The sequence below is a fragment of the Paralichthys olivaceus genome, chromosome 16 (genome assembly GCF_024713975.1).
Source record: "Paralichthys olivaceus isolate ysfri-2021 chromosome 16, ASM2471397v2, whole genome shotgun sequence".
NCBI classification, from domain to species: Eukaryota; Metazoa; Chordata; class Actinopteri; order Pleuronectiformes; family Paralichthyidae; genus Paralichthys; species Paralichthys olivaceus.
In genome coordinates, this window is record NC_091108.1 from 11,011,012 (window position 1) to 11,038,750 (window position 27,739).

The 27,739-nt window shown below is 40.5% G+C and overlaps 1 protein-coding gene across 2 annotated transcripts in view; it reads right to left on the reverse strand.

Annotated features, from left to right (window-relative positions):
- Window positions 1–814: 814 nt before the first annotated feature.
- tnn (tenascin N) overlaps window positions 815–27,739 on the reverse strand; it is a 32,506-nt gene continuing 5,581 nt past the window's right edge. Inside the window, exons 3-19 of one of the 2 annotated variants that reach the window (XM_020099952.2) lie at window positions 27,482–27,682; window positions 27,024–27,398; window positions 21,495–21,628; window positions 21,271–21,400; window positions 18,831–19,013; window positions 17,990–18,079; window positions 12,119–12,382; window positions 10,434–10,697; window positions 10,010–10,273; window positions 8,112–8,375; window positions 5,707–5,837; window positions 5,090–5,228; window positions 4,833–4,984; window positions 4,431–4,527; window positions 4,144–4,308; window positions 3,486–3,649; window positions 815–1,768 (exon numbers count right to left, since the gene is read on the reverse strand). In XM_020099952.2, the coding sequence (XP_019955511.2) occupies window positions 1,601–1,768; window positions 3,486–3,649; window positions 4,144–4,308; window positions 4,431–4,527; window positions 4,833–4,984; window positions 5,090–5,228; window positions 5,707–5,837; window positions 8,112–8,375; window positions 10,010–10,273; window positions 10,434–10,697; window positions 12,119–12,382; window positions 17,990–18,079; window positions 18,831–19,013; window positions 21,271–21,400; window positions 21,495–21,628; window positions 27,024–27,398; window positions 27,482–27,682 (3,185 nt within the window). In that variant the 3' untranslated portion in view covers window positions 815–1,600. The remainder of the gene's footprint in view (window positions 1,769–3,485; window positions 3,650–4,143; window positions 4,309–4,430; window positions 4,528–4,832; window positions 4,985–5,089; window positions 5,229–5,706; window positions 5,838–8,111; window positions 8,376–10,009; window positions 10,274–10,433; window positions 10,698–12,118; window positions 12,383–17,989; window positions 18,080–18,830; window positions 19,014–21,270; window positions 21,401–21,494; window positions 21,629–27,023; window positions 27,399–27,481; window positions 27,683–27,739) is intronic. The other variant, XM_069511876.1, reaches the window with a different exon arrangement.

A 27,739-nucleotide genomic window follows, 5' to 3' on the forward strand; every position in this document is an offset into this window, starting at 1 on the left:
TGTGTGGTACAATATGTTATATCGTCTCCAGCTCTAAAATTTGTGGAATCAAAAACAGACAGCACTGTTTCTTCATTGATTGTTGCTATCTTAAGAAAATGTGTCAATGTAACAAAACTTTCATTTATTGTGTAAATGTGCGATATGAACATAAATGAGCAGCTAGATATTTTCAATTCATAGTCATAAACAGGTTTTTAATTCCTCAGTGCGACTCCTCATTTGTGTCCTTGAAAAGTCTTTCTGAGTATCGGCTGGAATAAAACCCTCATAACCCATGAAGTCTTAAAAGAAAAATGTCGGCAACTCAGGATTTATGAGGAGCGGGGACTGTAAAACAGTTAAGGCAGATTAGCAGGTTGATTGATGTCCTTCGTCCTTGTCACGTAAACCAACAGAGTTTGTAATAAAAGTGTAAAAAATTATGTAATTAAGTAATAAAGCCAGAGTCAAACCAGAATTAATAACCTTTGTCAGTTTTCCAACTTGAAAACAAGACTGTGGCGATAAATTTTCTGATGATGGGACAAACAAACGCGATTGTTGTTGACGTTTGATACGGCCACATCACATTGACTGATGTGCGCCGTCCCAATCACATGAATATAAAGCAGGAGCAATATGGACAATCTACACAGCCATCCACTATTATTCTCCGGCTTGTCCTACACAAGCTAATGTGATGTGACAGTTTTTGAGGCACAGTGGCAGTTCAATGTGTCACAACCAGCCAGCTCCATAATCAATAAACTCAGGATGCTAACTCTCTAATCGTCTGAGACTGATCTAGAACAAAAAACACACTTTTCCCACCTTTTCTTTCAAACATTTATGTTATGATGACAATACCACTATACACAGGCAAAGTTGCTACTCAAGTTATTCATAGAACATGAATGTAACAAATATAATACAAATATCCTGGGCTGCTACCCCGAGGTTATAAAATAAAAAAAAACTTTAAATGAATGCAGTATTGGATTATTATTTTTGGGGGGATTTCCAATTTTACTCAGATCTACTGTTTCCTGGTTATAATTGTTTCTTCCAAAATCAGTGAAACAGGAGTTTAAAAAGAAAAACAAGGGTACTTTCAGGTTTGCCACTTTCCCGCAATCACACTAAACCTAAGAATTTTGATGAATTTCACTTGAGACAAACAGATAATAAGTTACCTCCTAAGTAATGTCCCCACACAGTCCCCAACCCCCCACCCACCTATTAAAAAAGTGTGCATGTTGACCAAGTATTAACATCATCAACACGACTGTATATGAGGATGTGTTTCTCCCCTCGCTATCCAAAAATGAAGCCAAAATGTTCCAGATACAAACGCATTTGGAGTCAGAGTGGTATAACAATTGGGGATAGAGCCACAATAGAAAGGCCTCGTAGATACTGCACTTAGCCACCAGGTGGTGATCAAGATGCTTTGGCTTCACTTTTGGGGAGCTGTCATGTCGTCAATCTTTAACCTCAGTTTATGGGGGAGACTCAGAGAGATTTGTGGACTTGTGCTTGCAGCAACACTAATAAGAGGAGATGTATCCCAGTCAAGTGTGACGGCAGGTTAGAATGGCTGAAGACTTGTGTTGTAGTTTCAGAAGGGGGCGCTCCTCTGTTTCTTTTGGAGGTTTGTGTTTCTGGTCTTCTCTCTGGCGAACAATGATCGCCTCTTCCTGCTAGACAAGGCTCCCAGAGGTCGGATCTTCATCTCTGTGAAGTCGAGGGACGTCAGGTGGCCCTTCCATGGCTCCCAGTTCACCCCCTGACAGGAAAGTAGAGAGAAGAAGAGGAGTTTGGGAAGAGGGGAGGAAGAGCAAAGCAAGAAAAAGTGCAAAAAAATGTTATAAAAGGAAATGTGAGTAGAGGCATGAATTGTCACATAAGAGGCAGGCAGCGTGACGGACAGGCAGGATGACAAACACTAATAAACACCAGCCTCTGGCTTCGTTTTCATGTGAGCACAAACTTGTTTTGACTGTTATTGCATTTCGTTGACAAACATTGCAGGAGACATCTGCAGCGGCAATATTACGGATGAAATCACATTGATGAGAGGCGAAAAAATACCCCGCCATTTCCTTTAGTATCAGTCTTCCTTGGACATAATAACTGTTGTTGTTACCGTATCAGCCTGGAAAAAAAACACTTATGGTTTGTAGCTGGTGTGAGAAATGTGTTTTCTTATCACTGCTGATGGATTCAGGCCATTTCTGCCTCACCTCGACTATCCAGAACAAAACAACTACAAGTGTGGTGGTCTAAGAGAACAGCCTCCCTCTCTGTCTATTGTTTTTTTGTGAAGGATCTGGAGAAATTATCCCAAATTACAGTGACACATCCTTTGATCATGATTTTATAGCTGAGTTTGTTGTATATTATTTCAGCGTCTGTTAATCGGAGCAATTGAAGCGGTTCGTTGAGTAGTAGATGTGCAACTACTTATTTTTTATTCTTTAGCCGAGTTGTTTTATTTTCTACGCAGTTATTTTGGGCAGGAGGAGGATTCAGGAGAGCAAACGCTGAAAGGAAAACAGCTTAAGATCCACTCACATCATCATCCATCACTATGAAAGACAAATGTGAAGTGTAGAGGGAGGCCATGATGTCTGACAGTCCCATTTTCAAGATTCAAAGACCGTTAACCGATAACTTTGAGAAGTGTCACAGCATAATACCATCACTGCCACCTACTGGTGTGAATGCACACTACTCCAAAGTTCATTTCTATACCATGTTATGCGGTGGTGGAGTACTTAAACATTTTACTTAAATAAAAATAATAATGAATACACAAAAATGTGTTCAAGTAAAAATAGCACATTACATTTTCTACTTTTAAAGTTTAAAAGTAAATAAGTTCTTGATTTTAAATATACTTGCAGCATGTAGGCTATTCCCTAATGCAACAGTCCACAACATCAATTATGACTTTGTCTCAGCTGTTGTAAAAATACAGTGGAATAGAAAGTACATATATTTGCTGATATAGTGAAGTAAAAGTGAAAAGTGACAGAAAATTAATCAACTAAGTACAGATGAATGAAAAATGTACTTAAGTACAGCAACAGAGTAAATGTACTTGTTACATCCTACATGTAATGCACTTGTGTTTCTGTGCATGTATGTTAAGTCTGAATTTTGCATGCTATGAAACTAGATTTTAAAAATGAAATGTCCTACGATTAGAGGGAACTATCACTGACTGTTGAAAAGCTATTAAGGGTAAGTGACAAGAGAAAGGACCAAGGACAAGAGAAGCTGGGGATCGATCCACCAACACTATGATCTGAGGATGAACCTCTGCTAGCTGCTCTTTTTTCACTTCTTAAATGTCTTGTTCATTTCTAAACCCATTTTTAAACCACCACCGGTAAATTTAGTCCTGATTGATAGAACCTCAGGTGAGAAAATTGCATTTTGTATTCACAAGCCAAAAAACACCGTTTATCAAGTGCAGAGTTGCCTCCATGTTCACTCACCAAACTGTGTCTGGTGTCTCCCCATTTGCCATTCAGGTTGGCCAGGTGACAGTTTTTGTACCACCAGGCGCCACGGTGGGTCAGGGCGCAGTTACCCAGAGAGATGTCATTATCTGAGTCGATAGTGGTCCAGGGTCGGCCTTGGTGATAGGTCATGGCGTCACCTGGGGATCACCAATAATCATCAACAATCATATTGAGCACAGTTAAATAGTCCAAAACTGAAAAAAACAGACTTCAGCCTTGTTTAATACTTTGATAACATTTCAGAAACAGAGACCTTCACAGTATATGTTGTTTCAGCACACTCTCTGTGTATCTTTATCATGCAAACCCTGCCTTCTTCAAATACCACCTTTACTATATAGCTACTGTCTATCACTGACTGAATATAGGTATCTGAAACAAACATCCCACCCACTGTGGGTGGGGTATTTGCTTTCCCAGCACCCCACAGAATGGTCGGCGGGGTGCCTGGTGCCTGAAACCCTTTTATTCCCACCTCTGTCTGTCTCATTGCCACCCCTGCCCTCTCTTTTTTTTCTATGACTCCTATTTCAGAAAAGTGTCAGAGAGAAAATGAGAAAGCCGCACATTTTGCCTGTTCAGTCTCAGCCTGTCACACTACCTGTGAATGGGAACAGACTTTACGACCCACCTGCTGTCCCGCTGTATTTGCCAATGGTGAGTTTGAACTTCTGCTTGACTGGAGCGATCTTAAAGTTGTCATACACAGCATAGACCCGCTCTGAGCCCAGGCCCAGGTCAAATCGCAGCTCGTACTGAGTCGGAGTGTTGGTGAGCTCGTATATCTTATCCAGACCTGAGGGGAACAGACAAACGGAGAATATGAAGGGGAGAGGAAAACGCTACTTTACTGTTCAAATAAATGCATGTTTCAGTATCTGCAGATGAAAAACAACCAGGGATCATTAGCACACTCACCGATCCAGAACTCGTCCGTCATGTTGCCAAAACCTGCGATGTACTGCCTCCAGCGTTTCAGGAAGTCCAGCTTGCCGGTTGTACGACGCTGCAGCATCTGAAAAGTTGAAAACAGTTGTTTTGCTAGTAATATGCACCTTTGAATAGAATAAGTTGCACTCTGTCCCACAACTGTAGTCTGACATTCCCCTTGGTGATTTTAAATCACTGATGTCATCTGATGTTTCTTGTGATTCTTTTTCAGTTGTTTTAATCATTATTCTTTGTGTTACTTTTTGTTGTGTTATATTTATTTGCTGTTAATGAATATCTCCTGTTCTCAGGCCCTAGGGTCAATTTTATGAAACAATATATATATTTTTTTAAATATTTATAGTCCTGTGGTTGATCAATAATCTGTACCAGCCAACCGCCTCCATCAGTGTCCATGTCACAGAGGACCTCGATTGGTTTGGAGCGGTCGTTGTTAATATAGATGGTGTAGATTCCACTTTTCTTATTTCCGTTCTTCATGATCTGAACACAGTCCATGGGGAAGGGGTATAGGAGGCCAACTATAGGGAGGAAAATGTGATGTGTGTTTCAGTAAAGAAAAAGAAAATATCAGGAGAGTGAAGAGCATCATCACATCAATAACATCTGAAGTGGTGAGCACTGACCTGTTTTAAAGATCGTCTCCACCACCTTACTCCTCTTGTTGCCTCTGTAGGCAATGATGGTGACGATGTATCTCTTCCCCGTCTCGAGACTGGACACAGCGAAACTGCTGACGCTGGTTCCAAGCTGCTTTTCAACAGTCTGACCACAACGTGACACAAAGTGACAGAAATTACTCTTACAGAGCCACTCAGTGTCATATGATGCAAAAGTCTCACATAATGTAGATGCTCCTGATATGGGAAAAGTCCATTGAATTCTTGTGAAGTATGAAGAAAAAACATTTGCATTACGTCTGCATAAATCTATTTTTGGCCACAAGAGGTCAGTGTTCCACAGAGATTAGATCCAACATGCATTTGACGACCTATGCCTTATTTAAATGTTGAATATATGGAGTCCATGTTGGATATTTACATAAAACAGGGTTTGAGTCCTATATATCACAATCCCTCTTTCGTTAAAGGGCAGTTAAAGCAAATATACAGTAAAACAGCTTTTAACCAATGGAGAATGTTTCCCATATGTATTTTGAAATGAGGATATATTATAACTTTTATGGGTAACCCTTTCAGTTTTGTAGCCTATGTTTATATCTGGTTTATGTTCGGCTCAGTACCTCCATGTTGCCTTCCTCATCTCTGTAGGTGAGGATGTAACCTTCAATGTCCGCCAGAGGAGGAATCCAGGTCAGAGAGGCAGAGTCCAGTGTCACATCAGTAGCCTTCAGGTCGTTTGGGGCATCAATATCTGTGAATGACAGAATAAATCAGGGAGGATTAAAACACAAGAAGATTCATTTCTTCAACGCGTCTTCGGGATTTGTGTGGTGGTGGTCAGACTGGAGCGCTTTCAACTGTGTGTACAGATGTTTTTATTACTGTTTTTAGTAATGTCTTACATTTTTAGGTGTTTTAATACAAACTGTATGTAAACTTTGTACAAACAACATAAACAACCCCCCCCCCCCCCCGAAAGTGAAGCCAAACATCTCAGTCGCTACCTGGTGGCTGACTGCAGCACTGATCATTAATCCCACCTCCTGTGTTATTGGATAGGACATGGACCAAACTAAAAAGTCAATCCAAATCATTTTTTCTTAAAGATGGTTTCTGTCACTGTAGGTAGTTCTTATCATATTAATCTATGTTCATCTGCATCTGGGATATTTTGGTGAAGACACTTCGTCCATTTTTTCATACAGTCTACACAAACCTCTCTCATACTCATATAAAAATCCAGTGTTTTCCACACGCTAACAAATATCTGTCATTTTCAATTCCCTTCATGAGTCCAAATCCAGTTAAATGCATTTGACAGTTAATATTCTCACCAGAGACAACGACCGCCTACCTGCAGAGTTACAATCTTCCTCCACAAACTTGACAGTTTGCCGCTGTGGAGGTTTGAACTGAACCAGATGCTGAAACAATCTGCCGTACACAGAGTCGCCTGCTGTAACAGCGGGAGACATAACCTCCCATGGTTTGGGAAATTAGAAGAGGTGCATGTCAAACAGTCCATTATTAATTCAAATCAAGATTCACACTGTTATTGCACTTCTTCTAAAAACATTTTACCCTCTACTTTTATTGTCCAATTGTCAGTTTTACTGTCACAAATTACTAAAGGCAAATTAAACAGCTTTTCTGGTAATCGAATCACGATAGAGGAAATGCTGTGAGGAGAAACGCATTTTAGTTGTACCACTGGTATCATTAGTGGTAAGCGATGCTGCTGAAAATGTCAATGGAACACAACTGACATGTTAATGACGCTTGTTACTCGGTACAATAAAGTCACAAATGTAATAACACACATTTTATTGCATCCCAGATGATTTCTTTTTGACACACTGGCTTTCCTATTTGAACCCAGCTCCGTGTTGGTCTGCAGCCAGCGACGGTTTCTAATGAATCACGACGAGACAAGTTTATAATCCAAAACTCTGCCATTTGCTGCCTAATTGAAAGAAGGTGATTTTACGGCTCATCTGGCTCGTACAAAGATACCCCTGTTGCAAACCATTCACCATGTGCTGCTGCTGCTATTTTTACCCCACACTGAGGTACGAGGGATACCTAGAGACATGGTGAGGCCTGTGGGAGCCATTTCCTGTCAACGCTGGAGATTTGGTGCTTCGTGGTAGTTCACAAGTTGAGAGTAAACACATTTTGACTTTGAAAGAAAATTCTAAGTGAATAAATCAAACATCGCATGACACAAGGCATATGGATTGCCCTCTAGCGTGCATTAATCAAAGACAGTCAGTCAATACCCTAGTTCTTTTGGTTTTTAGATGTGGTACACCCCCACAGTTTGATTTAATCAGTGTTTTGGATCGTGCTGGTTGTTTTGAAGTATACACTAAACAATTACAGAAGCCTGAGTTGCTGTACATTTATAAAAAAAAGCAAATGTACAGCAACTGAATTATACAGATTTATTCCCTGACTCCTGATTCACCCTGCATGGTCACATCCCTAAACTTCTGGTCACTTAGGTCATCCTCACCACAATAAATGACCTTAATCTCTATATTCAATTAAACAATTTTCATTATATTTATATTGTTTAACCTTGAGGGGAAGCAGCTGTAACTCAGAAATCATTTGATGATAACTCATCCGGTCACAGAGACCAAGGTTTATAGATATTTTTAGACAACCCAATTAGGACCTTTAATAAAGAATCTTGTAAAACTCATTTTGCAGCCTTGATAAAAACAGTACACTATGTCTGGAAAAGCATCCAGACTCCTGGATGTCATAGTGTTGTTATGTGTTTCAATGTATGTGGATGTGAAGTTAATGATCGGTAGACATTTTTCGATGTTTGTTCTGTGTACTTCTAGTTAACTGTTAAAAACACAACCAAAAATAATCTCAGCGCTATGAAGTTATCTTATCTGCATTATACTTAATGTTGTTGGTATATTAATTGGATGATGAAGTCCTATTTGATGAAAAAACTAGAACATTAATGTTACCAACTGAAATTCCTGTCTGTTCAAAGTATATTAACCTGTCTCAGCTTTGGTTGAGATCTTCCTGCTGACTTTTCCTCCTTTGAAAGCCCAGATGTAGACAGTGTAGAGAACCGCAGGTCTCAGGCCAGTCAGTGTATAAGAAGTGCTGTCAGGCCCGACTGAGATTTCTTCACTAGAGCCCTCAGATGAGCTGTAGGTTAGGATGTAGCCATCAATTTGTGCCTGGACCCGATCCCAGGACACGCTGAAGCTGGACTCTGTCTCATCTCGAGCTAAGAGGTTAGCAGGAGCGTCGAGGCCTGGAGGAAGATGTTAGTGGAGGTAGTTAACAAACTACTAATGCAAACTCATGAGCAGAAAAGAGAAAGGAAACTGTTAAGCATGCATTGTCTACAAATTTTAGTAACATGACTGTGAGTAAAATTATAATTTTGATTATGTAAATGTATTTAATCTTAAAAAAGATCTGCATCAGATGCCGGAACTTGAACGCTTGCTGCCCCTTCATGAGGGTATTTGGTGTAAATGACATGAAGTCTCTTTAGCTGAGTTTTCATCAGATCTGCTGTGATAACGATTTATTTTTCCATTGATATAACCGCATATTTGGTTTAATGACATACTCAAAATTTATTATCTTCCTGGGCCAAAAATATTCGTATAAACATAAAATTCTGAATAAAGTCATAGTTACAGGAAGCTAAGACAACTGGGAACATGTGAGCCCATTCCTGAAACCAGAGAGGCCTGTGGCTGGGAATTCAGTAGCTCAGCCAGAAATGCTGAGAGTTGGGAGCAATACCTGTGAAGTTGGATGAAAGTTATGCTCGAGGTTGAGAAGTACTTATTAAATATTGTTGACCTCGCCTCAGGACACGAGTTTGCTTTGAATCTAGACTTATTGACTCTGGTTTTATCATATTCAGCAGGTATATCCAGTAATGCCAACTGTTCCACAGTTGGTGATTCTACAAGTTTCAGGGAGAAATCAGATTGCATCAAAACATTTGGCTTTGTGAGCTTGCTGAAAATGTGTCTGCACTCTAATTTCAAGTCTCAAATCTTTCAGCCGCATAGAAGATGAAGAAGGCCTCAGATTGTGGAAACCAAAGAAACTTCAGTCGGAAACCTGCATTCAAGAAGAATGTCAAACATGTCCTGAGACTTTGCAGACAATTTCCTTCCAGGCTATTTAAACCTTTTTCTTGAAAATTTCACCGATCCAATTCAGAGTAGTGGGTCTCTACACCAAGCAATAGATCCACACTTTAGGTTTTACATAAAGTTAGAGACAAAATGACAGTGGATTTTATGGTAGTAATGCAGATATCATATCATTCTCGTGAGCAGAGAGCTATTTCAAAGGTCTGGATAGTTTCCTTTCTTCAATCCATCCTTCATCTGTTATCATAATCTTAGACTGAAATAATCAGACTGTTGGACACAAGAGGGCGAGGTGAGGACCCCATCATGTTGACTGACATCAGTCTGCATGACAGAGCTAAGAGTTGATTGGTCTAGTTGGAGAGAACGTCCCTGAAGGCCTCTTTAGGCTCCAGAAATGATTGAATGAGAGGAGACTGCAGGGTCCCAGGACACGGTGGAGGGATTACACCTCTGAGTTTGTGTGAGACAACTCAAGCAGAGCTCAGATAAGTTGTTGGGAAAAAATACATCACGGTTGCTTTGCTCCTTTTGACCCGAATTAGCTTTTGGCAAGTAAATGGATGAATGGAGGGAGGAATTCTACAGAAAGATGCTTACACAAACAAGAAGATACTAATTAGTCTACCATGTGAGAACCACCTTTTTTTCTTTGGGGTTTACAAGTGAGTTGTTTTGCTGTCTTTTCAAAACTACTGTAATTATAGTTTATACCCAAAGATCTTAAGGATCAGCAAATTTCTGTTCAACAAATATATATGTTTGACACCTGTCTCTGATTGCGTTGAGGTCTTCCTGCTGGCTTTGTTCCCCTTGACAGCCCAGACATACACAGTATAGATAACTCCCGGCCTCAAGCCAGTCAGACTGTAAGAGGTTCTGTCAGGCCCGACTGGGATCTCCCCACTAGATCCTTCAGACGAGCTGTAGGTTAGAACGTAGCCATCGATCTCTGCCTGGACCGGATCCCAGGACACGCTGAAGCTGGACTCTGTCTCATCTTGGGCTAACAGGTTAGTGGGAGCATCCAGTTCTGGAGGAAGATGTTAGTGGAGGATATTAATACGCTACTGGTTGCAAACTACATTACATAGGTGGGTGACAAAGTCATAGGTATGATGACATCAAGCACTGGAAAAGAGGTTTCCCTCTGAACTGAATGTTTTGGATTTGGATAACTGTAGATCTGAGACCTGTCACAGCCTGTGTTGACATCTTCCTGCTGATTTTGCCCCCCTTGACGGCCCAGATGTAGACAGTGTAGAGGACGCCGGGCCTCAGGCCAGTCACCATGTGAGAATTACTGTCAGATCCAAGTGGGATTTCTACGCTTGAGCCCTCAGAGGAGCTGTAGGTTAGGATGTAGCCATCGACTTCGGCCTGAGTGTGATCCCAAGACACCCTGAAACTGGACTCTGTCTCATCGCGGGCCAAGACGTTAGTAGGGGCATCCAGCTCTGCGTGGGAAGTCATGGTTAGTAAAATGACTTTACATCCAGAAACTACAAGACTACTAAGACTGATTCCAATCAGCAGTGTGAAGTTACCTGTTAAACTTAACCTGCAGACGTTACAAAGTGTGGAGAAGATGTCAAACTTGGATGAGACTGAGGGCAGAGGTTTGAGTTTTAAGTCTTTGGACTTTACACATTGTTCAAATTTAGGATGTATTTATAAAATTTTAAATTTAAATATGTGAAATGTTTTAATAGGAAAAGACACTATGAACCAAATATTTGTTTCCTCATTCAAGTTTGAAATCATATCCCATTGCTACTATATGTAAGTATTTTTTTCAGAGTTACTATGACTATTATGAGCTGAGTTAACAACATGCAAACTACAGCAGCACACAATATTTGCAAACAGCAGTTTCAAGACACATTATGCAAGATAGAGTTCCAGGCCACTTCAGATTTTTGCCTCCTGTTGTGTGATGCATGAGGCCAACGTGTCTGTTTTGCTCGTCAAAAGAACCTTTTTTTAAGAATTGTGTACGAAAATATGAATACTGAAAATCTTTAATTACAATTTTAAATTCTATTATTAATTATTCCTGGCCACTGACATTAAGTGCTTTTGGTATTTAAAAGGTGCATCGGTGCAAATGTGAGCGATGTCTCATCCTTTACCGCTGAGTTTGTAAATGTCTGTAAAGTTTTAGGTAAATGCCAGTCAGTACTCTAATCTGTTCTCCTGCAGCATTTCTTCAGAAACATAAATTCAAGCAGACAGCAACAGCTGTTAACCTTCACAACAAGCAGATTAAGAGATAACACATCACAGGAGAAACAAAAAAGCTGGCTTTGTGGAGATTGGCTTGTCTGACATTTCTTGTGGACATCCTGCCCCAGGCTAAACTAAGCTGCCTTTAAATTAGGTGTCCAACCTAATTACATGTACAGCCTTCTTTAGTAAAAGCTTCCCTCTTGGCAGTTAGGTAACGAGGGGTTAGCGTGGGAAGTGTAAAATGTGAATGATGCTTTTTACCTCTTGCAAAAGCAAAAAAGATAAGGAAATTGGACAGAAATCACACAAAAAGTTAAAAGGAAACTATTGGTGCATTGTTCAAAGAGGAGACAGAGCATCTTGCAGACTGGAGCCTAGAAAACAGAAACATTAAAATCTCAAACTCCCACTGTTCTCAGGCTATAAGGATTAAAGAAAACAACCTACATTGCCTGGGAACTTGTAAAATATCTGAGCATCACAGATTGTTGTGCAGACGAAAGTGAGAATGTTTGCCATCATGTTCAAAAAGTCGATGTGTTAGTAGTTTAGCTTTCATGTCTTCAGCATTATCAGATTGATCAGCGTTTGAACCTATACTCTCAATCAATCACTCCTGTCATGAACCCAGGTTCTGTTAAAAGTTTACCAGTTTCAGCCTCAGTTGAACTCTTCCTGCTGACTTTGTCTCCCTTGAAGGCCCAGATGTAGACTGTGTGGACGACTCCCGGCCTCAAGCCAATCAGCCTGTACGAGGTGCTGTCGCGGCCTACAGGAATCTCTAGGCTGGAGCCCTCAGAAGAGGTGTAGCTCAGCATGTAGCCCTCGATTTCTGCCTGGACTCGATCCCAGGAAACCGTTGCAGTATCCTCTGTTACCTGGGTGGTGATGAGGTTTGTCGGAGCATTGATGTCTGGAGGAGATAAAAAAATAAAACAGAGATGAGAAAGAACAAGAAATATCCAGATAAATGGAAGGGTTGTTCAAATAATTCCTCCATCCCAACCAAGCTGTAAAAAGCAACTCTACCAAATTTCACACACATATCAGTTCACATAATTCAAAATGTTAAAGAAAGTAATACAAAATTCCTCAATCCACTTCCTTGATCAGGATCTGCAGAGTTCTTCCCTGACCCAGATTTTGCCCACAAGAGTGGAATGTGGTTGGTCCACTCCTGTTGCAAGATAGAGGCAACAAGTAAGCCATAGCAATACTGACTTTCAACCAAAGGAGCTAAAGGTTGCCCAAATTTCACCATTTACCACATTGGCAAGAAGAAATTAAACGGCCAGTCTCACTGCTGTTTTTGTTGTAAAATCAAAGCGTATGTAGCATGCAAACCTTTTCCCAGATATATCTGCTTGTTATCCAGAGTTTTGTTTTGGACAAACGTTCACCAAAGCAGAATTTGTACTCTAGAGAAAGAGCTCTTCATGAACATCACAAGCACACAATCCAACCAGTGGTCGTGTTTTTAAAGTCAGTGCTTGAGGAGTCCCAGGAGACATGTGGAAGGTACAAGTTAGTGGTGCGTGATGCGTGTGGATAAGAGGGAATCTCGGTGAAAGTAAAGAGAGAGAGAGAGAGGAAGAAATAAAAGAGACAGAGTCACGGAGGCATAGTGAGACAGACACAGAGGAAGTGAAGGGAGATGTAAAAGCAATCATCATTTCAGATGATTCCTCTGTGGCAGCGGCTTAGCCGAGGTCAGTCTTGTGTCAGTGCCGAGTCGTCATGGAAACTGACTGATGATGCGCCTTTATTCATGCCATTATCTCATAAGGATAATATAGAAATAAAAGGGAAAGAGTTGTGGAATGATATTCAGTTAATGGTGCTGCTCAGGGCGACTGTGCCTTTGTGGTTTTCATGCTATCCCTCAGTTCACCCCAACTTTCTCTCTTTCCTCTCTTTTCTCCTGCTGTCACTTTTCTGTCCTTGCGGCTGCACAGCTTCACCGTCTGCCTCGAGCTGAACCACTGAAAGAATTTATAACTGCTGCATTTTTCAACATTTCCTCCGCTGAACATGAAATGAAAATGCGATCATGCCGAAAACAAGTACCTGAAGCGATGTCAAGTATAGAGTCAGAATGCTCACTTGGTCTTTCATTCATGTGAATACAAACAGACACATTTATTGGAGTGTTTGATTTTTTGTACCAGTTTCTTTCTGTAGCAGAAAGTGTGCAGTGTCTCAATAGGACACAAAGAAAAATCAATAGCAGTTAGTTTCTGTTGTGTGACATGCTGATTGTAAATGTTTTGTCATTACAACAAACACATTGCTGTATTATAATATAACGGGCTCCCAGACACAGACAGTGAAAGAGGTTGTATTTGTCATTGTTCAGCGTCTCTTTCTGGCTGTCTGGTTATTTTGTAACTATTTGTTGTGGATCCCTTTGTGTGTCTTTCAGGGACATTTTTCGGTTTCAGGTCAGTTTCAGTTCAAGAGGCCTGTGAGGTCAGGGGGCACAGTAGCCAGTAGAGATTCAATAATACGATGATTATGACTCGACAACAGATAGGCAGCATACATAACAGCAGGTAGTTTGTTGTTGCATCATGTTAAGACACATATTTGTAATGTCATTTCATTGGCACCAGTCTCCAATAAACATGCACTTGTAATAGTGGAATAGTCAATTTGGTAGATTAAAAAAGGGAAAATAGTCGTTGCACAGCTGTCTAAATCTCCTTAAAGCCTGAAACAGCTGCAGTGCTGTAATTTTCCCAAATTTCATGGTGCAGAAACAAATGCTTGAAGACAACAAGCATCCTGAAAGAGGATGGAAAAACAGCAGACGATCTTTTGGTTCTCTGGAGAACAGCCTTTGATTCAGTATTGTTTTAAACTAGGAATATTGTGACATCTTCGAAAGAGATTATGTTTTCATCCACATTTGTTTGTTTGTCTGTTAGTTGTTAGCATTACACAAAAACCAGTAGACGGAATTTATCGATTGACTTTAAGGGCACTGTTGGGTTTATGCAAATTTATGCACGCCTCTGTGAGTTGTTCTATTTTTCAATTTTTTGCTACAAAGTTTATAGAAGTGGAACCCTGTATAGTTTCATCTTTTGTTGTACAGTTTTGTTTGTGATATTCAGTATAAGTGATTTCCTATTTCAATGTAATCTCATGTATTTGATTTCGCAACCATCTGACTAAAGCTTGAATTTAACTTTGTCTTGTTCTCCTGCAGAGCACAGGTCTCCTTCTCTCTCGCTGCTGTTATGTTGTCACCCTCTGAACAAAGAAGCGCTGTTCTTTTTGCTCTTACAGGCGATATAACTCTGCTGCCTGACAGTCTCTATATGTTATTAGAGCCTTTTTTTCCATCACTGCTACTTTCTGAGGGAGCCCGCATTTGCTCTGAAGTTACAGTCTATGATGGATCGAGTTACCCCAGACGTTCTACACCACTAGATGCAGAGCGACAGCAGCTACCGGGCTACACAACACGAGCTGCGGCTTCAGCCATTTGGAAAGCAGCTTATCCATTATGGGTGGCATGTTCGGCAGAGGCATCGACCACAAAGCGCAGAGTAACAGGCCATCTTTCATCGTTTACAGCCTCGCAGCTTCACGGCCTCGCTGTGCAGTGGCAGCCATACGTCCATGTATGTCTGAGGGTGGAACCGAGGGAAAATGTGTGTCAATAAGGTGCCATTCTTTTAGAAGCTGTCACTTGTAACTTATGTGTTGTGCAGGAGTCCCCGGGCTTTAGGCTTTTTTCTGTGTTTTCCGATGTGAACTGTAAGCAGCTCATAATTCTTTAAGAGGGAAATTACTCATTTACTTTCTTTGTCCACATCTAGAGGAAGAGAAACATGATGTAAATAGCTTCTTTGGAACGTTGTAAACCATCACCTCATTATCCAGTCACTGGCAAAGTTTCACAGTTTAACCAACAGAGTTTCTGTCAAATTCTAGATTCAGTAATTCAGTGAAATCATAAATAATTAAATTCATTCATTATTAATGTGCCTTAATGAATAACTGAGAAAATTGAGTGCCATTTAAAAAAATTTACAGCATCTATTAAGTGGAGCTGGCTCAGAAACATCTCATGCAGACATGGTGCTCTCACTGGACCACATCAGGTGCCATAATGTGTCCAGATAACATCGGGTCCCCACATTCACTCTCTCTGCCTGAGTCCAGTCCATCTGCTCTTGGTTATATGAGCCTTGGTGGTGACTTAATTGAATTTGAAATGGCAGAAGTAGCTGTAGCGTGTTGAGCTTAAACACCATATAATCTTTTGGCGGGCCAGCGAAGATGAAACCTCTGCTCCGAACAGAGACTCCTTTGATTCTGATGTTTTTGTGACTGTTACATGTCATTTAATCATTTTCATAATCATCTTAGGACCACCACAGACAAAAGATGATCTATGAAGGAACACTGGATAAACACAAGGAAATCCTGCATAAATACTAAATACAGTCACTAGAAGCTGCAAGACCATACTGAAATCTAAGATTAGATCAAGCAGCACCATTCACAGCACTTTCAAAACATGTATGTGTTCAGCCCCGGAGCTGCCTTCTTGCAGAGATGAGATAAATTACTTGAATCAAATTATTTTTGGAGGGTAGTTAAAATGTCATATACATGTTGGAATTTAGAGAAATTGTTTTACTTTCTTATATCAGATAATACTGTATACTTGTAATACTGACAGTGAAGTTTGAAAGGAACTGAAATAAAAGAGAAAGAATGGAAGACAGTGAAGAGGGAATGTAGGGAAAGAGCAGGGCATCTATAACAGAAGGAGTCAGCTATAGCCCTCCAGGACACAGCTCACTTTCATCTAACAGTAGCTGCACAAAAATGAATTATGTACAAATACTGCCTATTAGTGACCCATGATTTTCTAACCTGCCTCGTAAATTTCTTATAAATATCTTCTAATTTCTAATGATATACTTATTGTCCCTGATTGGTGCCATTGTTCCTGATTCCTATTTTTATCCCCAAATATCATACTGTAAACTTTTTTCACCCTCTCCTAACCCCACAGTTTTTTTTTTTTTATCAATTACTGACAATGACAGTGGAACAAATAAAAAAGAATAAAAAAGAGAAATTAAGCTCAGCATGGTAGCAGTCGGTTTATTTTCTCTATAAATCCATCATTGAACTTATAATGACTCATATTTTCCCTGGTCATCCACAGCCCCCCTGCAGAGGCTCTACACTCCTCCCCTGGGGAGAGCTGGCCCACAGTCTCAGAACCACTGCTGTGACCACAACAATTGGTGTCATCTTCCCTTTATTTTACATATTTCCTCTGTTCATGCTCCTCTCATCTCTCAGATATTATAACCTTGCCGGCCAAATGCTAACGGCACGTTTCAGAGAGAAACTCCTCCGTGACTCCTCGCAAGCCAAGCTGAGGGCTATCCTCCTCAAACAGCTCCAAGCCTTTTTCCTGTTTCACCTAAAAATTAAGCATTGCAGCTACCGGAGTGGAGACAAGCCAACCGTCTGTCTGGTGTAGATTAGCCCATTCACAACCACCTGCAATTAGGTGGCATACTCAGAGGGAAAGGAGATTAGCAATGACAGGGCCCCTTGAGCACCTGACAGGCTTCAAAAAAAGAGAGGTGAGTCTCGAAAACACCCGGCAAACACTGATGACTAAAACTAAAAACCATTAAATTGTCTGCCTCAGGGTTTCAAAGAGCCATCAAGACTGCTTATGAACCACTAAAAAGGAGGATGAAGGGGAAAAAGAAAGGCACGATGGGACAAAAGCAGCAAATAACAAAGCAGAAATAAGCAGAATAATGGAAGGTCTGTGTCTGTGTGTGGACCATGTGTCAGTCACTGAAATAATTGCTCCAAGTCTAGTCCAACTGCCAAAGACAGACTGTAAAATTCATTCCTCCTCATGTCTTAAAAATCCATCCAGAACGCAAAATACAAAAATCCAACATATCCAGACGCACTTTGGAAATCAGGGACGTTCTCACCTCAGCCATCGAGGAGCATCTTGTAGTCGTTACACCGCTCATATCATGTTTCCCCTCGGTGACCATGCTCACCACAGCCATTAAAAACAGTCCAGAGTATTAGACTGTGAATTCCAACCGTCCATTATTAACCAATAATTGTGCCTCTTGCTGGCTGTATTTATTACGCTGTTGTCATTGGCTGCGTGTGGAAGGTAATACCAGATCCAGCACTCTGTGTGTGACAGATTATGTGTTTTTCCTATTAGCTTCTGACCACTGGTGAATTATAGGTGCATTGACAAGAACTATAAGAGCAGCCTTTGATGCTGCACAACTTAGTGGAATATGGACAATTTCACTTCCACAAGTGGCTGATCTATCACTTTCATTCATTTTAAGCGTCATCTATGTTAAGACGCTGCCAGTTGTGGCCCGAATGCACTCTCAGTGTAATGTCTGTACGGCAGCAGCAGCATTGTGTTTCTGATAATAACTGAGGCGCCACATTGTCTTCAATAATTCTCGAGTGCTGATGTGTTGACACTGACCTGTGGCACCGGTGACAGAGGACGTTTTCCCCTCAGTTGTTCCCTTGATGGCCTGCACTGAGATCAGGTACTCTGTTCCTGGATACAACCCTGCACAAAGACACATTTATCAAACTTTAGGAATCTGGGAAATATGTAAGAAAATGCAACATGTACTATTTTGATGCTTGACACAAGTGGTTCCCAAATTTATGGTAAATTTGAAGGGTAACAAAATTATTTAAAGGCTATGAAAGAAACAAGTTTCTTATTTTTTACCCCTGCCACAGAGCTTATGTTTTTGAAGGCTTTGTTAGTTAGTGAGTAGGATGATGCCAAAAGCACCAACCAATTTTCCATGGCATTTTGTGGAGGGGTGGGACATGACCCAGGGAAGAACCCATTAAATCTGGGAGTGGATCCAGATTAACGTGTGAAACAGGAATTTCTTTTTACTTTCTTTAACATGGCAAGACTTGTCGATAGCCTTGGCGGAGGTAAACGCTCTCTGAGCACCCTTTTAGTTTTGGCATTTGTTTGTTTGTCTGATAGTTAGAAGCGTAAGGTAAATATTCTGGTACGGCTCTGGATCAGGTGGATCCAGGATTTTGTTTTTTGCAAATAATTCATGCTTCATAGGGCCTTGTTTGGCCTTGGTGGAGGAATGTGGACTATACTGAGTGCCATTCTAGTTTTTAATGTTCAGTATGGTATGACATATTGATATTTTATATGTGTATTTACAAATCCACTGACTCAAAATTGTAACAAACTAATTTCCTAAAAAAAGTTACAGAGTCCTTCATTATAACAAAGAGGATGTCTTGAGTATTAATTGTGTTTGCTCTGTGACAAGACCTACCAACAATAGTGTGTTTGGTGCGGGCCTCCTGGCTGCTCTGTACATTCAGCTCCTCCTCCTGTCCCTCCGGGTCAGTGTGTGTGAGCCTGAAGTGATCCACTTCAGCTGGTGGGTTCTTCCAGTCCACCTGGATAGACACTTCTGTCTGGCCAAGAACCTGAATATCATCGATGGCAGAGACATCTGGGAAGGATACAAGTGGTGGACAACAAGTTGGATCTGGGTGTACAGACGTGAGCCTCAAACTGGAAAACCTGCATTAACGTAATCAGAAACATCTGTTCTGCTCCCACATGCCCTTGAGCAAGACGATGAATTTCTACCACCCATTAATGTGACCTTCCCAGAGCAGCAGCCAAAAACAGGAATTTTCCTTTTGGCCATGTTGTATCACACAAATTTTGTCCTGCTGTAAAAATGAAAGTAACCTCTTAGGTAAAACAACATTTTTTACGTAATTCTATCACAAACCTAGAATGACAGGAATATTTCATGTTTTTATTGTAAACATTCACACTAGTAAAACATGGCTCTCAGTCACATCATGTAAGCACTGTTTACTTGCCAATCCTACATAAGGGATCGAGGGCCATCAGGATTTGCAGCATATGGTGAAAAAAGACAGAATATTATGAACGATCAAAAGTAAACAAATGGTACCAAATGAGAAGGTTACATTTTTAAGACAGAAAATGTCAGTTACTGTGTTTTTCTAAGGGGAAAAGAAAAACATTCACTTAAACCCTCTAGTGAAGTAGATCATCGTTTGAAGTCGAAAACTATGAGCTCAGTGAAATCACTGCCTCATGCCGTTTGATACTCACACAACCAAGAGCCAGATGATGGCGTGTTTTCTCATGCCCGTACAGGAATACCAGACTTAGTAAGGTTTTCCATGGCTAACCAGTCTAACCACACATTAGAGTCAAACTCTGTCTCTCTCTCAGTTTGTCTGTCTGTCTCACGCCCACCAACGTCACATCTGTGTCCTACCACATCTGTGTCCTACCACATCTGTGAGCTAGTATGATTTCTGTAGAACACATCTGTGGAGTCATTTCCTTGTAATTACTTTAAAATGTATTGGTTAACAAACTTTCACAGGAAACTCCTAATGAATCACTTAGTGATGACAAGCTCCAGCTCATACGTTGCTCTTAAGCAAAACATTTGTACAAAAAAAAACAAACCTTTCCACATTTTACAACGTTAATTAGTGAGTTTATGTCCAACTATGCAAAGTCAGTGTTTGAATTTTGTGTCGACTCATCACCTCATATGGTTACAGAACAAAATACATTTTGGGGTGCACTAGTGCAGACATCTAAGATGAATCGCTGACCATACCAATAACTGATCAATGCCCTGTTTATACATGTTGAAAAACCAGTTTATGTCTTTCCATAGTAAGAACAAATGTATGTTAATGTTTTTTTCCCACAGAATAATCAAAGCCAACATTTTTGCAGTTTATGGTGTAATCAGGTGTCATATTTACATGATGATTCTTAATACTATATTGTCAGTTTCTGATATGTTTGGTATGTGTAATAAAGTAGTTTAGGCTGTCTATATTTAGAAACTAGACCGTAAGTACCATAATAGAAGGATGTGTGATAAATTAACACGTGTTAATGTTCCAGTTCCCTGATGACCAGATTGAGCTGGAACACAGCTGCAAAAAGTTGTTAAATAGTAATTGAAGAGAGCGTATCATTCCTTTTCAGCAACAGCCTGCTTAATGAGTGAGAACAACACCCATGTCCTCAAACTACCGTTGCATGAAGAGTCACATCTGACTGCTAAGTTGTGTGCCAAAGGTGAGGGTGAGAGTGGAGAGGTGAAAATGCTTAACTCTGCCGAGATAGCCGAACTTTTACAAGTACTTCACTGCTGGTAAAACTACTATTGTCTCTATGATCTGCCTTTGTGCCTGCAGCTGTGGAGGCTTTGTTGCTGCCAGTGTTTGACTTTGGCCTCATCAACCATTCTAAAATATCCATGTAACAACATTAGGACAACTAGCCAACATTATAGACTGAAGTTGTCCAATGAGAATACGAAACCTATAAATCATTTGCCTGGAGTGCTACTACCTGAATTAGAACACAATTTTATTTCTTCAGTGAATATTTGAAATAAACGCTCATTGTTAATGATTTTTGAGTCTTTTTAACTGATCTTTACTTTTGAATTTGCTGGGCCTGATTTTTGGCAGTTTTAACAACTGGACAATCACTTAGTTACAGGAGATCGTACTCACTCAGCAAATTTGTTTGGGGTGAAGCAGCAACGGCATGTCATCACAATTGTTTTGAATCTCCTCTTTAGAGGCTAGATTGTTGCATAATGTTGCCTTGAAATGAGGGTGCCACGCATGCTGTTGCACCCTTGTAGAACTGAGCCCATCTTCCTCTAACACTGGCCTCTTCCCTCTCACCTGTGGTCGCCTCGATCTTGTCTGCTTCACTTTGGATTTCTTTGATGACTGCGTACACCTGGACAATGTAAGTAACCCCAGGAGTCAGCCCTGTGATGAGGTAGGAGTTCTTTGTGTTGGGGATCCGCACCTAGGATAAAGAGGGTCAAAACAAAAAAAGTTTAAAAATGTTTCTCCATGCTTCATCCTTTATCTGACATATACAGAGTGATAAGAGAAACTACCTGCTCCAGGGTACGCTCATCACCTTTGGGATGATATGTCAAAATGTAATATTGTGCCCCACGAACTGACTCCCACTCGACCAGGAGAGAGACATCCGTCAGCTGCACCAACCGCAGACCCTGAGGTCCATACACTGAGGGAGACAGATAGAGGTGGATAAAGAGAAAGGGCGAAGGTTCAATGGAGGATGCAAAACATTTTACTTTAATTGTATCTGTCAGTCTTCACATCACTTAAAGGCTTTAAAAGCCAATTTTCTCAGCTTGTGGCTTGAGCTGCCTGATCTTACCAGAAAACACAATTTTCTGCCAAAGATGGAACAGTTATATCACAAGAGACATTTTTTGTATTTCTTGGATTACTCTCATTAGTTTTAAGGTAAATGAGGCTTAATTGTAAATTAGTGATTTTACATCTGTGTACCATTCAGAATTTATTTCCTCTAAGAAGGAGGTTATGATTTCACCACTGTCTGTTTGTGTACTGATTTGTTTGATTGTCATCACGATTACGTAAAAAGTACTGGATGGATGTCCACGAAATTTGGTAAGGTGGGAAGAACCAATTAAAGTTTGGTGAAGATTTGGATGACATTTTCTTTTACTGTCCACATTGTGAGATTTTCATGAATTTCAATATTTCATGTATCTGAAATAATAATTAAGTTATAAAAATGGAAGTGGTTTCATAAGACGACTGACACATGGGCCTGGGTGGGCGTAGTTTTTTCTGAAGTGGTCATAGAAAATACAATGTTGTCTTCCTTGTCTTTTTTTTGTCAAAAATGTGCCTAAAAAACAAGACATTGATATTTTATCTTTGGGTTGTAATATTGCAGGGAGCAGTGAAACAAGACAGAGTTGCCACAGCTGATCCGTTATATGAAGAGCTGCAGGCGACAAGCTGCTCACCTCCAACTTCTCACAGAGGTAACCAACTCCTTTCACTGTGCCCTGCAGCTCGCAGATTCATGCTGTGTGCAGCATGAAAACAAGTCATGGTTGCTCACAAAATGTTGGAAAAAGACCAATTATTGCCTCACATTTTTACTGTTATATAATGTATTAATCCACCATTTGCTGTTTCCACCAGCAACAGGTGTCACCAAATGTCTGTGGCAGTCACAATAATTCACCAGATTCTATATATTAGACATTTTCATCATAAAACCTGTAGGTCTGAAATCTTGGAGTGTTTCACTTCAGCTCTCATGCACATGGTTTCAGAACACAGTTTCTCAAAGCCCAACAATGAAAATAGACTCTTTGTTTATTGTGATGGTTCAGTTATTCACCTCTGCCATAGAGGTTATGTTTTCACCCGTCTGTTCATTTGTTTGTTTGTTTGTAAGCAAGATTAAGCAAAGATTACTGAGCGGATTACCACAAAACGTGGTGGCAGATATGACATTGCGAGATTTTGCCCATTCAGGAGTGAATTGAATGGAGTTATGTGCTCTACTGAGTGCCATTCTTCAGTCTTTAATTTAAAGTGTTAAAACTCAATAACCTCTTGGAAGTGGGATCTTTCCTTTTCTTTCACCTGTCTGTTCCTCTTACACCAAAACCAGCAAAAATGTAAGGAACATTGCGAACGTCAAGGTTTCCTCCTAAACCTGAGATGGAAATAGTTTAGAAAAAATATGTTTTTTAGTGGTTATACAAGGCCAAAGTGCTTCAGTGGCTTTGATGGAAAAAAATACGTTGAGGGGGTAAGAAGGTATATAACTACAGGGGAGTACAATAACAAAAAAGCAGCCAGAATACAGAAGACAGCAAGTCAGCAGTGTTGGGTGGGTGAAGGCTTTCCACGAACAAGACCAATCTGTGGGCACAATGGATTGAAATAAATGGTAAATGGTGTTAGATTCTAAGAATTAAACCATACACCGAAATGTAAGCATATTTCAAGCAGCGAAAATGTGAAACGGGTGGTGAAGGAGTCAGATACAACTTTGGTAGGGATGGAATTCACATCAGCTTCAGACACTGTTCCACACGGCAAAGACAGGAAGCTGAGTGTTTTCCCTCAAATGTAGCGGTCGTTTTCCATATCAGTTAATATCCCCCTGCTGCTACTTGAGGCGCGTACTATCGACAGTCTTTACCCTCAAGTTATATTTCGGAACAGCTGGGGTGAATAAATTAACATATGAAGAACAGAAAAGGTGGTGATTTGTGTCTCCCTTGATTGAAAAGGAGTGAAATATAATTTGAAGATGGAAAATGTGACTTTTGGACTTCTGCAAAACACTAAACCTGTAGCAGATGAATAATAAGGAAGTATCAGTGACTCGATGGTTACATCCACATCAATATTCTGATCCAAATATGGTTTTGAGTCAAGGACAAAAATCAAAGGGTTCATTATGATGAACACAATCCCTTTAAATGTGTCCATAGATGAAAGTGAATTTTGAGACACTGACAGAAAGCGTGATAAGAACGTTAAACCGAAAGCTCCCGCATTGTGTTGATATAACTCTAAAGAATCTACTACATCCACAGTATCCAGATAATCAGATGCAAAATGATCCTCTTTTTCACTATAATCTGAAGGATAAAGAACATTTTTAGTTTTCTTTGTTTTAGCACCCAAACCATGTTACCTTTGCCTTTGATTGTAGAAAAATAGATAGTAATATTGAAGCTAGATTAAGATACACATGCCATTTTTATATTCATATACATATTGTACACCATACATGCCTGTATACTTATGACAGTCTTTAAATGCCTATATAAATATACATTTTGTTTCAATATCGCATTATAGATAAGGCACAAATACTGTATTCAATTCAGTTCAATTTTATTTGCATCTTCGTGCAAATCAATCAAATTTTATTTGTTAAGAAAATATTCACAACTGCACAGTTTTTCTCTTAGATCTTCACAAAAATTTATGTTATCTTTTCTATGAATTGCATTGGAACTACACTGTACTATAATGGGTGTGCGGTATATCTAAAGCCACACTTTGGGAGTCATGTTGCCGTCATCACCCAGGGAGCGAACTGACATCCATCATTCTGGTGTCGCAATGGCCAAAAGCCGCATGAAACGAAGAATATCTCTTCTCCCACTGCTTTTTACCACTAATACTAACACCTAATATCAATACAATGGGTTTTATTTCTTGCCTCCAACTTTCCCATCCACCCTAACTTTCCCTCTGTCGACTGCTGCCGCTGTTGATGTTGGACTCTGTTCAGCAGCACCTATACATGAAGCTGCAGATCTGTCTCTAATTATTCCCTCTCTGTGCCTCTGCAGAGCAGAGCACAGCTTGAAGAAACTTAATCGCCATCGAGGGTTTGACATAGCTGATCTGCTACTGTGAAGACCTAACTATTTTTGCCCATTTCAAGTTTCTAAAACTTTCGCTCAGCACTTGAAGTTTGCTGTTGACTTTCTTTTGGTTGATTGACATGTCGCAGGCGTTAAAAATTGGCGACTTCAGGTTGTGTGCAATCTGTTCTCTGGGTTAAGTGTAGAATAATAACTGTCATAGAACAGTACAGACAGATATTGTTATATGAAGGAGATTATTTCCTATTGCTGTAATCCAAGAAGGAGCTCCTACTGCTGCTCACCTTTTTGCTCTTCTGGCTTTAAATTGCCATGAAATGTAATTCTGTCCTCTGCTCCCGGGGCAGTACTGCAAGAATGTTTTGGCAAGAAACACATTCAGCAAGAAAGGTGATGATTTTTCTGCGGGGTCAAGAACTCGATGGAGCCCCAGAAGACTGATGGGTTTTCCCTGTGGTATTGTGTGACCCGATGTCATAAGTTGTCAGGAGTCCAAAGCTCCCAGTGTTCACAGGGTCAGCACACCGACAGGGCCTCATCACCTGCTGTATCTGAAATAACTGTTGGAAAGATGCTTTGAATTCCAAAGAAGTAGGTCATTATATGGTCATAATAATAACTGCCAAAACTTTGGGTTCACTCAGAGACACTTTTGTCAATAAGCTGACCATTTATTTCAACTATTTAGCAGTTATATTTGGAGTGTAAGATGAGAATTCAAGCTACATCAAGGATTCTACTGCTGCTCAATATAATTATTGTGCTGAATATTAGAAAAGTCAATAGTATCAAAAGCCACAAAGCATAGGAAAGATGGTTGGGGTTATGAAGAGAGCCTCAATGGAAATGGTTATTAGATTAGTTAGGTTCTAACTATCAGATTGACAAAAATATTGGCTGAGCTACAATGCTACCAAATCTCTTGACATGAGATGACGTGAAATGTCTGGAGCCTTGGGTCTGCACATTCTCCGCACTTTGCCCATATGAAGAGCACAGTTGTCCAAATCAGACGTGTTCACAACAACAGGAAACGCTCAGGTAAAGATGCAGTTGGTAGAACATGAAAAATCGCATGCGTATACTTGCGCATACTTCACATCGACATCAGCATCGACCCTCATCACCAAAAGCTCTTGAATCTCCTTGTCTTTCAAAGTTGACATCTTCGTTGGCTTCTTCTACATGAATGGCACTTTTTTTTCCTACTGAGACATTTGTATTCTTTTTGCAGTTTTGCATGTGTCTTGTATTAGAACCTTTATCGCGTTTCTTGACCCACTTGCTCGCTGTCAAGTTTCTGCAAAGTGTCCTTCTGCACTCTTTCGGGCGTTCTGGGGACATTTTATGAGGGAGCTGGCGGGAAAATCTTCGGAACAACCAACTCTGACATTTATGTTCTCCCATTCAGCCCCTCCAGATGATTTCAGGAGTATGTCCAGAGTTTATTGCATGACTGAAGCAGCATTACTGATGCATTTATAGCATCTCTTTTTTTATATTGCAAAGGTACAAGATGTTTTGGTAGCAGGCATCTCATTAACTGCTGTTGTATTGTTGTTGTTGTTGTTGTTAAGTGGCAACAGTCATCTGTACAATTGTTTGAAAATAACTAGATATTTTTTAGCAGGTAATCGCTGTTCAAATGATGTGTCAGCCAAGAGCCCTGAAGCCTTCAGTATGCTAAACAGATGGTGGAGGATTAGCAGATGCAATGGCAGCTGTTTCACCCAGGTCCCAATAGTTTTAACTAAACAACAAAAGAACTGAATAAGAGGGTGAACTGGACTTGAGTGTTACATTCTTAATGATCCCAGAATCAGTGTTTTCTACAAGAAACCAATCAATATTCACTGCTTAATGTCAGCAGAGCCACAGAGGCGACTGTTTAAAAAGGTCAAATGAATCTTGAGTCTCATGACGAACAGAATTCAAATTATGCAAACCTGGAGTCAGTAAACTGCACAGTAGAGATCAGATAAAGTGCTAGCTGTTGCCTTGCTAACAAATCAGCCATTACCTCTAAAGTAATTCAATAAGGCATGTGGGTATTCCCCATTTTTTATACGTACTATGGTATTCACCAAGCCTCTACGGTGTCAATATTACATGGACCTGTGTATTCTCTTCTACTTTCTGGTGTCTTGTGACCAACCAAACACAAGAGTTTAAAAAAACGTCCTTGTATTTGCATTATTTAGAATTTGAATTGCTCACCTAATGAACAGTCTTCTCCATAAAAGCCTTCATCACAGATGCACTGGCCGTCCACACACCGGCCATTACCGCGGCAGTCATTGGGACACTTGGCTATGCTGCAGTCTTCGCCACTGAAGTGCGGGAAACACACACATTTCCCATCCACACACTGTCCCTTGTCATTGCAATCGCCCGGACACGTCAGCTGGCTGCAGTCGTCACCCGCGTAGCCTTGGTGGCAAACACACTTCCCATCCACACATCTGCCATTGTCATTACACTCATCTGGGCAGGAGGACACTGAGCAATCAGGGCCTTCCCACCCCGGGTTACAGAGGCAGCTGCAGGTGTCGTGTTGGTAGGTACCATAGCCACTGCAGCTTGTGTCCACACCTTGAGACAGAGAAAGGTCATACTGTGTGATAGATTATGTATAGGTATAGGGCCTCTTACTTATTTAGGCTCTGCTGGCTTACCTGCAGCACCACCACTTCCACAACAGCCCTGAGTACACTGCGTCTTAAGGTAGGTGACTTCTTCTTCCAGCCCGTTGACTCTGTACAACAAAGACTTGAAACTTTCAGACTCTGCACAGTCACACTGTGGCGTCTGCAGCCTTATGTTGTGTCTGAAGATTATATCGTTCTCTCCGTTCGTAGTTGTCTCTGTCTGCAGACCTAAGAAAATAGGACAGATTGTCAAAAATGCTGTGATGATTCATGATAATCACAGAT